Consider the following 12,108-nt stretch of genomic DNA (forward strand, 5'->3'; position numbering starts at 1 on the left):
AACATGGGAATACAATGCATTACAAAAGGGAACTGGAATATAAGTCAGGATTCTTACTTACCTGTGTTGAATAAGCAAACAATAAAAAAGATCCCAAAACAGTCTAAGAACAGGATAATTGAACTTACCTACATATAAAACTTACTCATAAAATAACAAGAAGGGCTTAAATTTCATTAAATGCATCAGATATAATATTTTTCAGAGAAATTCCAACAGTGAAACCTCTCTTGGCATGCAAGTGCCACCACTATAAAAGCAGTACCAGTTTATTTTATATTTTAAAAACTGATAAACAAAAGTAACATGTATCTTGCACTGTTACATACTGATTTCACCACATACATTTATTCTGTGTACTTTAGTGTATGTTTAAGTCTTTTTTTGTAAACTACTACTAAGATAGTACATTCTTGTTACAGAGCCCATTTTACCTGGAGTGGACAGGAAGGACTCTTGGGTACATAGAAGAGCTACTGGCAAAAGGTAGCTATGAAAAACCACCTCTGCATCACATTTATAAATAAAACAAATTTTCTAATAGCTTTCTTTACAATCATGCCAGGATAATGTAGTATTTAAAAACTACTAGAATTACAGGTCAATAAAAAAAGAGGCAGTACTTCTCCAGAACTTCTATAAGGCAGGTACAAACTTTATATATTTAGGAGAGCAAGGCTCATTAAAACAGAAAAAACTGCTATGCTTACATAGAATTTGCATAAAAACTGTAAGATACCAGAAGATAGCCAAATAGTAAGACAGATACTCATCAAAACATAAAACAAGAGAGGCTGGAAGAACTGGGCCTGTGCAGCATGAAGAAGAGAGGCTTAGAGATTACTAAAGAACAGCTTCCCAGCCGGCAGAAGGCAATCACCAAGATTGGTGATTGATAAAAACCCAGGCATTTTACTGAAGTACAAGGGACAATGGCAATAAATTGAAACAGGAAAAAAAAAAAAAAATCACAGAGAACTTCCCTACTATGAGACAGAAGAAGTACTGGAACAGTTAAGTTGTGAAATCTCTTCCTTTGGAGGTTTTAAAAGGCCGGTTGGATAAAGCCCTGGGATTCCTGGAATCCATGTTGACCGTGCTCTGAGCGGGAAGTTCAACTAGAGACATCTCAAGGTCCCTTTCAGCCAAAATAGTGACACAGTAATTACATTCTTTTGGAAATGTTGTCCTTATGCCCACTGCAAATAACCAATGAGGAAGAGTAATCCCAGCTATTTTGACAGATACTTCCCCAGTCAGGATTAAGGATATAGTTAAGCTTATGCATACAGAAAGTGATATACAGTGATTTGCTTATCTGGCCAAATTAAAATAAACTTTACCTACAGAAAACTCTGACTATTTTAAGTTAAAAAGAAGGAAAGCTAAAGAAAATGTGAGAAAATAAAGGACTCAGAAGAATTCATGATGACACATTCTTTATCAGTAACATCTGTGTAATTTATTTCCACAGAATATGGGGATGGGAAAACAGCATTTTAGAGGTAAAAATTATTAAAATTTCTGTAAAACACACTCACAATATAACAGAGGCCACCAGCATTGAGAACAGCAATATTGTATTGGACATTTCTGCTCTCATCACATAGCAAACAACTCTTGATTTTACTAAGTTTAAGGGAAATGTATGTAGTTAACTAAAAAGCTATTTCTTTTGAAATGAATTGATTCTTTAGTTAGATAATATGCTGAGGAGACAAAAAATAAAAATACACTCTTCAATATTTAGGTAAAAACAAAATATATTTACCTCTTCTGCGAGTCGGCTATCACGCAAAGTTGGGGGAATTCCTGGGTGCTTTGCCAACAATTCCATTAAATTATGTGTAGAATGAAGTCTCTAAATATACACAGAGTGAGGAGTAATCATGAAAAAAAATCCATTGCAACATCCTTGGCAGGAAAAAACCTGAACAGCAATGAAAGCTTACGGCAAGAAATTAGCATGCATTTAAAATCAGTTTTGTCTTTCTCTGCTAATCTGGAAGCATCTTATAAAGAAAAGAAAGATTCCTTTCCACATTTTACTGGGAGAGCAAATGAAATATTCAAAAGACCTTCTTTAACATCTCAAAAGCAAATCAGCAGGCAAGTGTGATAGCAGGTCATCAGATCCTATACCATACTCACCCTCCTAATTAAAACAGCCCTTGACTATTACGAAAAACAAATTATTTATCTCAGAGCACTTTCTTTGGTAAATGTCTTAGAATACTCTGAGGAAAAAATTAATTTAGACTATGTAAAGCAAAATAAAGTGTAAGGAAAATACCAGGTGCCAGGAGCTGTAATAATTTTTCATATTTTTCATTTCTCTGAAATAAAAGATACCAAAAAACGCATGACCTTTTGGTATACTTTTAGGGAAAACAAATTTGATTATTAATATAAGGAAACACTGCTCCTCTTCTCTGGCTTCACCCTTTATTTCTCAAACCAGACCAATAATATTATGCATCCTGCACAGCTCCTAGAAACTCATACAAATAACCACCACTATCATAAATCTGCCTTTCTCACATCCTGGATTCTCTTCACCTCTGCCCTATTACTATCTCAGCCACTTAAGAGGACTGGCCAGCAGTGATTTGCCATTATCACAGAGAGCTAATCCTACACAACTGAGAAGACTTAACAGATGTAAAATTCCATTACATTAAGGCAATATTAGGGAAAAAAAAAAACAACTTTATTGGATTGCACAATCCAGCAGAACAATTTAATTAGCAACCTATGAGCAGCTTAACTAGTTTATGCTAATATGACTATGCCAAGCAAAAAAAGCCACCAGGAAGTCACAAAGGAAAAGAAGAATCAAAGAAGCACAACAGAGACATCAAGCGACCACATGCAACACAAACAATAATTTATTCAGAGAAGCAAGCAAAGAAACAGACAACTGATCTCTTATCTATGTGTCACTAACATTTTAAATCTCTTATTACGCTGAAGAAAATTTTGGTCAATTTAGAACTGATAGTTCTTGAAGAACTATAAATATGTTACTTGAAAGAACCATGATTTTTTTACCAGGAAAACATATTAATATTTTTAAATAGTATTCAAAAGGCATGAAGTCAAATGCCTGAAGAAAAAAGGCACTTCAGGTCTTTTCCACGTTTTGATGCCCTTTTATTTTCTGCAGTGCAAATATTTTATTATTCTCTATCATTTGGCACATTAATATCACTCTCAGTGCAAACCCTGCATTCTGTATTTGCAGGATTTAATATAACACTGGTACTGTGAGCAGTCACAGTCACATGCAGACTAGGAATTCAGCTTGTTAACTGTACTACAGAACAGCAGGTGGAGATCACACACTGCTTCAGGGACATCAAGAAAACTCACAGGAAGGGTTTTAGAAACACAGCAGCTATTTTATTTTTGTCAAAAAAAAAACGCAAAAAAAACCATCAAGGTCACAGGACAGAGGACAGATTCCTATCTAAAGATTGTGATAAAAAGATTGTGATCATTACAGCAGGCTGAAAGAGTAATTCAGCACACCACTGGGAGGAAGAAAAGACTGACCCTGCTAAATTAAATCTAAAGCATTCCAGTTCTTAATTACATCTCTTTACATGTCAATGCTCACTCACTTGCAAGGAGTCTGTTTTAAGCTTTTCTTTGTGCTCTTCAGATGATCTTAGTACTTCTCTGTACAGCTCCGCAGCCAATGCATATTCTCCTGAATTAAAAAAGAGTAACAAAAACACATATTGTGTTGGTTTTTAAATACAGAAGCATGACCTTACAAGTGTTATGTTACTTGTAACATACTAAGATGTTCTCAGAAAGTCTGCATAGTAAGTGCCTGTCTTCAAGCAATTCTTTCCTAGACATTCCATGCCTCCCCCCAGAAAAAACTGGTAAAAGACAGATTATGATATTCTACGAAGACTAATGCAGTTTCCAAATTAAATATCTTTTGTGACTGTAAGACCTGTAAATATCTTAATCTTAAAATATGTATTCATGGTTGCATAAATAAAAAAAAAATCTCATGTTGCACTTCAAAAAATCATCTACAACTCACTGCAGTGATGCATTGTTAAATTTGCACTGCAAATGCATTATTCACTCTCCCAGTGAAAACCATGAGAAGTTGTGTTATACTTCAGAAATGCAGAAATGATTAGGTACATGCAGGGAGCATAACTACTGATGTAAGCTGCCAGCATCACAATCACTTCTCAGGAAAAAACTTATAACAATTAAAAAGAAACACAAAATTTAAGTTGTGTATGGAAAAGCAGTGAAAAAATAAACCCATTTAAATTTTCTTTTCTCAACTGATGGAAATTTACTTAGCCAGTAATACTCTTAGAGACTCATAAAATATGGAGAAGTACAGTGATAAGAAATGCATAAAGACAGATAACAGAGTAAAACAAAAAACATCATCCTATCTATACGGAAATGTAACAATTCTATGTCAACAAGATTTGCTACTTTTTAAATTGAAAGAGTTGCATTTGTAAGGGTGTAGTTCTGCAATATAGGATTGCAGTTACTAGTAACCAGCCCAAAGATAGGTGCTGAATTTGCTACCTTGAAGCTTGTCAGGCCTCCCTTGAATTTTTCTTGACCTGCCTGAACCTTTTCCTTGGCTTAGCTGTGATAGCAATTTCTGTAATTCATAGGTGTCTATGGCTAATTTTTAGAATGTTTTTCAAGTTTTGTTTATCTTTGTGTGGAACAAACACGGCTTTATATAGGCAGCAGTAACAAGCAGTTATTTCATGTAGAATGAGATATTTACAACTACCACAATGATGTAGTGTAGGGAAATACAGGCCTAGTAACAATAGCAGAGGCTATTGACAAGTAAAGATATAGGATGCAGTGTAGAGTACAGCCATGGGATGCTAAGAGATGGTGCACAGGCTTGGCAGTGAATAAGAAAGCCATGGCTATAAACAACTCACCCACAGTCAAAGAAATGCAGACTTAGAGCTGGACAAAACTGGTTTTAGGGGCAACAAAGAGAACAAAGAAAGAGTATGTAACATTCATAAAAGGCATCATGTACACTAAATTTGGCGTTTTCATGGAGCTGCAGACCAATGAAGAAAGATGCAAACATGCTAGCAAACATAAAAATGACCCTCACTGGATTCTTGTGTGAGGAAGAAACCATCAGCATAAACATCTTATTCCTCCTGATGAAGGTAGTGACAACAGGCAATTGCACTGCCACCACATCTATGAAACCACTGACCTCAGGGTCAAGATGGGCCTAAGTAGAAAGGTGAGCATAAAAGCAGGACAAGAACTAGAAACAAGTGTGATTGTTACTCTTTTCTTTTCCTGTAGTAATTAAATTTGGACTAATAATAATTAAACCTGTAAGTTTTCAATTATGCTGCCTGAATTCATGGCCTCAGTTTTATGTCAGGTGTGCTTCCCCCTTCCTGATAAAGAAGACTTGAGTGCAAAGGCAATACTAGGGGAGGAGTTACAGACCAGAACTCTGCTGCTTTTGTCCTGCTTTTGTTTCTCATCAGACAAAATTTTTATCAATCTGGTTTTTGAAATAGGCCAAACATAATTTTTGCTATTAGTGTATTTTAGAAGCATTACATCTGTATGTAACTATTTTTAAGCACTTAACTTTGAGAAATGCTTATCTCCAGCCTGCAGTTCTAAAAAAGTATTTCAAGCCTACTAACTACAGATTAAAGAATCTGAACATAGTCTTTCTGAGAGGCAAGTAAGAGAAAAAGCACTTTGCCTGTTCTCCTTGAAGGAAGACTTTGACATGAGTTGAAAGAATTCAAACAGCATGTCAGCTTTAGAAAAACTTGGAAAAGAGACATTTTTACACATTCATAACTGAGTAATTTTAATTTATTTTTATTTTGTGGCACACTCAAGATTCATGTAATTATTTTTGTTTCTCATTCAAAGCTTTGTTTTCCCTTATAATTCAGACAAGATCAACATTGACAGAGCTGTCTAGCAGGAGCAGCAAAAGGAATCCACAGTCAGCATAGCAGTTTGCATGGCTGGGGGCACAAGGAAAGCCCAGAATGCAGTACTGATAAAACAAAAACAGGTTAAGTACAATTATTCAAGTATGACTTGAATGCTCCCAGTACACAGAGATGGAGCATATTCTTTACTCCTGTACTGAAATGAGTAAAGAATATGCTACAGCCCTTTGATCTTACCTTTAATGATATGGATACCAGCTAAGCCATTAAGAGCACACACCAGCTGTCGGTGAGCTTCTTCACACTCAGTTCGACATTTCTTTTGCAGAGATGCTAAGAGTTCCTCCATGGTCATGGTGCTGAAAAGGAAACCAAATGGCCTGAATTTGAAATGAAATCGCAGTACTAGAAAGGCAAGAGGGTCATGCTGAGCAGCACAGCAGATCATTACATGCATCCAACACTGAAAATGGTTTTTTGAGATTTCTTTACTTAACAAAACACCTCTAGCTGTCAGATTTTCTTCCTGTGAGAACTTTAACCCTGACTTGAGGGTGTCCAGAGGTTGACATCTCCTGGAACACAAAGAAATAAGCAAGAAGAAAATTTGAACTTGGTAAAATAATCCTTCATGGGGCAAAATATTTTTCTCCTTCTGTTAGTGGTGAACTGGAAACAAGTAAAATAGACTCCATTTTGTCAAAAGCTGTTCAGATGAAAACAGCTATGACAGACTACACTTCTACCCTCTGCTACCAATCTTAACACAAAACACACGAAGCGTCAATGTAAAGAAGCAAATGTGTGAAATGAGAACAGAGAAGACTAGCAAAAACTATTCTAAAGTTCCTTTTCTACACTTATCATATCTGCATATAATGAGAGGAATTTCACTAGAAGAGAATTAACATAAAAATACCAGAAATGGAGAGAAAAGAGAGGAACAGAAATTAAGTGGAAGTAGGGAGGAAACTTGAAAGACACCTTGGAGTAAGGCCACAGGTTAAAGAACCAGAGGATTGCTATGAAGGGACGGGAGAGTAAACAACAGCAGCAGCCTACAACAGCTGACCTGAGGCTACTTCTAATAACAACTGCTGCTGTTAGACCAGACACCATCCCCTCTACTGAAACCCTTCTCCTCAGCCTCATTCACTTCAGGAGAAGCATTTACAATTTGGTGTTCAGCACTGTGGAACAGAGTAAGAGGTGACATAATCAATCTTGCACAGACTGCACTCAAATTATGCTGGAAGGATACCCTTGCCTAGGCCTTTTTTTTACCTTCCTGGCAACACTATTCCAGTTTCAGAAACTGATTCTTTGTTTTATAGTATACTGTTACACCAGAGTCAGTTTTAAATCAGTATAATCTCTATTCATAATTACTTAATTCTGCAAACACAATGGTAAATACACATAACACTTGCATATGCTGATACTTCCACCAATGCTACTTACCTTTTATTTTCAAAACCATCAGCAGTTATAAAAAAAATTGTAACAGCAGAAGGATATACTTATAAAATATGCAATTTGATACACAGCCTGAGACTACCAATTACAGCAAAGAGAAGGGGTTTTTACTCAGTTAAACTAGCAGAACCTTAAAAAATCTCTTTTGAAAGCTTTTATTTTTTTTTTTTAGTAGATCTCATTTACTGCCTTCATTACACAGGTGGGGAAAGAAGTCATCTGTTATAGAACAGAATATGCTCCAAACTCAGGTTTTTATTATTTATTCCAGGCCTGTGTTTCTTATCTATATGTTCCAACATCAACTTTCTAACTTCAGTAGATTTCTCTTATTGATCAAAGGTCCAAACAGAGAATTTCTTCATTATTCTCCTACATATAAGCAAATATATATATAACCAAATCTCTCTATTCTAGGAATGTCCACTGCTGCAATTGAGTTTGCTTCACAAAAAAAGGTAAGTAAACAGTGCTGGGAGTTGATTTTTCTTTGTACATGTGATTTTAAGAAAGATTCAATTTTCACTGCTGATTTTCCTATCAGTTACTATGCAGCTGTCACTGTGCACCGTTCCACCAAGATCAACACAGTACAAAGATGTTCCCACCATACTCTGCTCAGTTTACACATATTACATTTATACTACACTGGCTCATTTTAATGGAAATACTCTTGTATGATGGGTGGGAGTACTGATTTCTCCTATGTTTGAGTCCTTGCTTCCACATTAGCAGACTGCTACAGTAAGTGATACAGCACAGTGTCTATTGGTCTGTGCTGGAGGTGCAAAGTCAGCTTCAGCTGCTGAGGCACTGCAGGTGCAGAGCAAGGAGTAGGACACAAAACTTCTTACAAGGACTGAAAGAGACTGAATAGAATGGATAGACTAGGAAACAGTAACAAGAACATTGGCAGTGCTAAAAGTTGAAGTTCTTTCCTACCTGTAGCTTAAAAAAGAAACATAGACAGCACTCCCAGAGTCTGGAATGGAAACAGCCTGTTCTTTCATAACCTCCTACTAACTGACTGAAAAAATAGCAGCTACACTTCACAATAGGGCTGGCAACATGCCTTTTTTCTGGTCTAACAAAAGCTGGGACCAAACTGGTACTTGCAGAGCACTTGTGGGGGAAGATGATCTTGAAAGCATGCAAATAAAAGAGCATTTGAACAGCTTTCAAATTTGGATCTACATTTACAAATTCTTCAGCCTCACATTAACGTTTTCTTTGAACTAAAGAATTATTCCATTCTGTTGATTCAGTCCTTTCATTGTTCCCATTCATAAACATGAGTTTTGTATGAGACAAAAGAAACAAAAAAGCAGTGGGCTTATTTCAAAACAGAAAAAGAATCTGGTTTGTTTCACGCTCAATCTGTTACCTGCAACACCCTAGTCATAGTAAGGTTAGAATGCTACTGGGGAATCAAATGCCTTCAGTACTATGTTCTTTGACACACGAATTACACTAATGACCCCACTGTGGCCTGTTCAGCCTCTGAGGTCAGATTACCTTGGTATGCCATAGTCACAAATTTAACTAAGGAAACTTAAATTAGGCTTATTTGAGGACTGTACAAGAACTTGCACTGCTGGAGACATACAGTTTTGCTTCGGATAAAGTAGGCCATTTGACAAATTACAGAAATTCACCTTTTCTGTAGTGGCAAGAACTCTCCCCGAACAGCTTGTGGGTGACAGCAGGCCTGCCTCAGCCGTAGCAGAGGGTATAGAATAGAAGTCACAGTCCTTCTATCTAGGCTGCTAAGCTTAAGAGTCCAGTCTGAAATCTTCCTGAGTTTTGCCAATGCATCCTGGCAGCACACCTCGTGCTGGCGATGATAGAAGTGTCTCTCCACAGGAGAGAAGTGAAGCCAGTGTATATTTTCTGTCTGAGGGGGGATTTGAATCTGAAATTAAAAAAAGAAAATAAGTAATTCGCAAATAAAACTATTGATATATCATGTTCAGGAATTCTAAAACTCAGAATTTTTATTTACTTGGTCAATCACATCCTTCTTTGCTGATCTCCACATTATCTTCGCAATTAGACTGTAGAGAGGCCGGGGATTTTTCCTACAGTAAGGTCGATACAGTAGTTGGTCCCACCAATGTTTGACCCAGTAAGGATCAACTCCAAGAAAAAGGACTAATCCATATAAATCTGTCAAGAAAAGAAAGCATTTGTGTTTTATCACTTCGCAATATATCTCAAAAAAAAAAAATTAACTGTCATACAAAGGCTATCAGGCATAAATCATCTCCTTTATCCTTTGCACTTGTTTCCCAGTCACTCCCTCAGCAAAATATTTGAGGCAGGAGATTGGGTGGTGGAAGATGGGGGTTCTCTCCTTTAGCATGTTTTTTTTATTTCCACACAACTTGAGACACTATAGCTATTTATGAGACTCCTAATTTCAAGTTTAGCAAAGAAGAGAGCAAATAATTTAAACCAATTCAGAGCAGAAGCAAGAGACAGAAATCACATTATTGCATATGGTTAACTGGGTTTGCCAGGTTTTTCTAAACCAGTATTGCTCAGCATCATTACTTCAGAGCCTGCTGTGCACCAACTGCTGCCCACAATCCTAGAAGGGGCTGCAATTCAGAAGAATTTTCACTTCTCTACTAAAGCAGAAGAAATTAACAGAAGACACTTCAATTGTTTTCTTGCTAATTGAGAGAATACATCTTGCTAATTCTGCCTAATTCAGAAACCTGTCACTCTTTGGAATGAAATTTAAGGACATACTGACTTTAAACTTTTGTCTAAATCTTAATGGAAAAATACAGAAACACACATTTAAATGCTGCACGTGGATACTGCAGAAACAGAGATATGTGATGATAGCTTAAAGTTCTTGAAAGTCTGATGGCTACACCTCTTATTCTGTTAGCTTTATCATAATTCAGTATTCAGCTGAAAGCATTGAGACATTCACCAAATACATCACAAACCAGAGGAAGAAAAATCCTGAGAATCAGTTCAACTGAAGAAGCAATTTTTTACCCAGAGGTCCTATCCCACTGCATTACAGCAGCAGTGGCACAGATTGAAATGAGTCTGCAGTTTTCATCCCTGACGTCATGGGGGCTGCCTTAGTATAGCCTGAGAGTTTGTCAACAACAACTGCATGACATTTCAGATATATATTAAATCAACATTCACACACAGAGCCTTGAAAGAGTTCATCACGACACTAAAATCAATCATTTCTTTCTACAGCTTTGCTTTATTAATGATGTATTCTCAAAACTATTACATGTATTTATAAATTTATTTGACAATTCCATAATGAACTAATCTAAAATATTGATTTTTACAACATAGCATCCAAACAACAATCCATAAATGCTTACATTGATTTATCCACTTCCAAATGCATTGCCCCAATGTGTACCAGATATTCCAAAATCCATCAGAGAACACAGGGAGACAAAGCTCCCTTTTTCTTATTCTGTCTCTTATTAGTCAGCTCCCTTTTTTTGATTCTGTCTCTGAAGCCTGTCTACAGAAACTGAGCACCACACACACACACAAAAAGACAAGATAAATGTCACCTGCTAACATACAGCTACTCCACACATCTCAATTCACTAAGTCCTTACATAAGGACTAGAAACAGTTTCATAAGCTTTAGCACAATTTTTAGAATTTATATCTATGGCACTGGATGCCTATGGTAGTTCATACAGAGCTACGCAAAAGGCAAATACAGCTTTGCTTAATGTCTACCTGCAATAGAGAAGGGTTAATATTTATCCACTACACTAAGTAAGTGAAAACTGAAAACAGACTTGAGTCAGCTATTAGACAGAGCTTCTCTGCTCCCCAAAGTATTTGTCTAACTCAGGGAGACAAAAAAATTTCAGCTCTTCGATTTTTATATTGATTCATGTATAGACGGCTTTATTATCGTGCTTAAAGTTTATGGCTTACAGAGTCAGAGTACCTAATGAATTCAAAACAAAACTAGCAGACATTTTAAATGCTTCAAAGCCCCACCTAATTATCAGAATAAGGAAGTACCACAGATTACACTGCTACATAAAATCTCACCTTCTAATCCTCGTTGCACAGGAGTGCCACTAACACACCAGCGATTGATTCCACTCAAACGGAGTGCCATTTCAGCAGCCTAATGAAAGGACATAAAGCCAATGGTAGGAAAGGAAAAAACAGAGTGGAACAGTCTGACAACATGTGGATCTTATTTTTAAGAAAACTGAACATCTTTTCAGAATGTACCCTTAGACCTAGAAGCAGCATTGGTGCAATATATTATAAGAACATATAAAATTTTTGATCTTTTTAGGTAACTGAAAGCTGATAAAAGCCATGTCCTCTTTCAAGTAATCAAGTGCAATTAAGGGTTCAGAGAGAGCAAACAAATAGCAAAATAAACTGTAATTAAAAAAAAAAAATTGAACATTAAAGCCTGTAAGGCGTTATATAAGTAGTATTTTTGTCTTCCTGTCTTGGGCATGAGGACTGGACAAGCACTAATTAAAATATTCTCCCCGCAGACTGTATCCCTTGAGTTTGCAGACAGACTGCCAACTATTTTAGCTTCTAGACCCAAAGGACATATCTATGCCTCTGAACCACATCACTGAACAAGCTAGTGTCTTGTTTGAAACTATCAAACACCATATACAGTGTGATGACC

At 36.5% G+C, this 12,108-nt stretch overlaps 1 protein-coding gene across 1 annotated transcript in view; it reads right to left on the minus strand.

Moving 5' to 3' along the window:
- Positions 1-12,108, minus strand: part of SHPRH (SNF2 histone linker PHD RING helicase) — a 50,055-nt gene that overhangs the window by 19,985 nt on the left and 17,962 nt on the right. The window contains exons 11-16 of the mRNA XM_086877562.1: positions 11,499-11,577; positions 9,439-9,602; positions 9,092-9,348; positions 6,198-6,319; positions 3,624-3,712; positions 1,772-1,861 (exon numbers count right to left, since the gene is read on the minus strand). Coding sequence (XP_086733688.1) covers positions 1,772-1,861; positions 3,624-3,712; positions 6,198-6,319; positions 9,092-9,348; positions 9,439-9,602; positions 11,499-11,577 — 801 coding nt within the window. The remainder of the gene's footprint in view (positions 1-1,771; positions 1,862-3,623; positions 3,713-6,197; positions 6,320-9,091; positions 9,349-9,438; positions 9,603-11,498; positions 11,578-12,108) is intronic.

The sequence above is a fragment of the Cyanistes caeruleus genome, chromosome 2 (assembly GCF_971803275.1).
Source record: "Cyanistes caeruleus chromosome 2, bCyaCae1.hap1.1, whole genome shotgun sequence".
Taxonomy (NCBI): Eukaryota; Metazoa; Chordata; class Aves; order Passeriformes; family Paridae; genus Cyanistes; species Cyanistes caeruleus.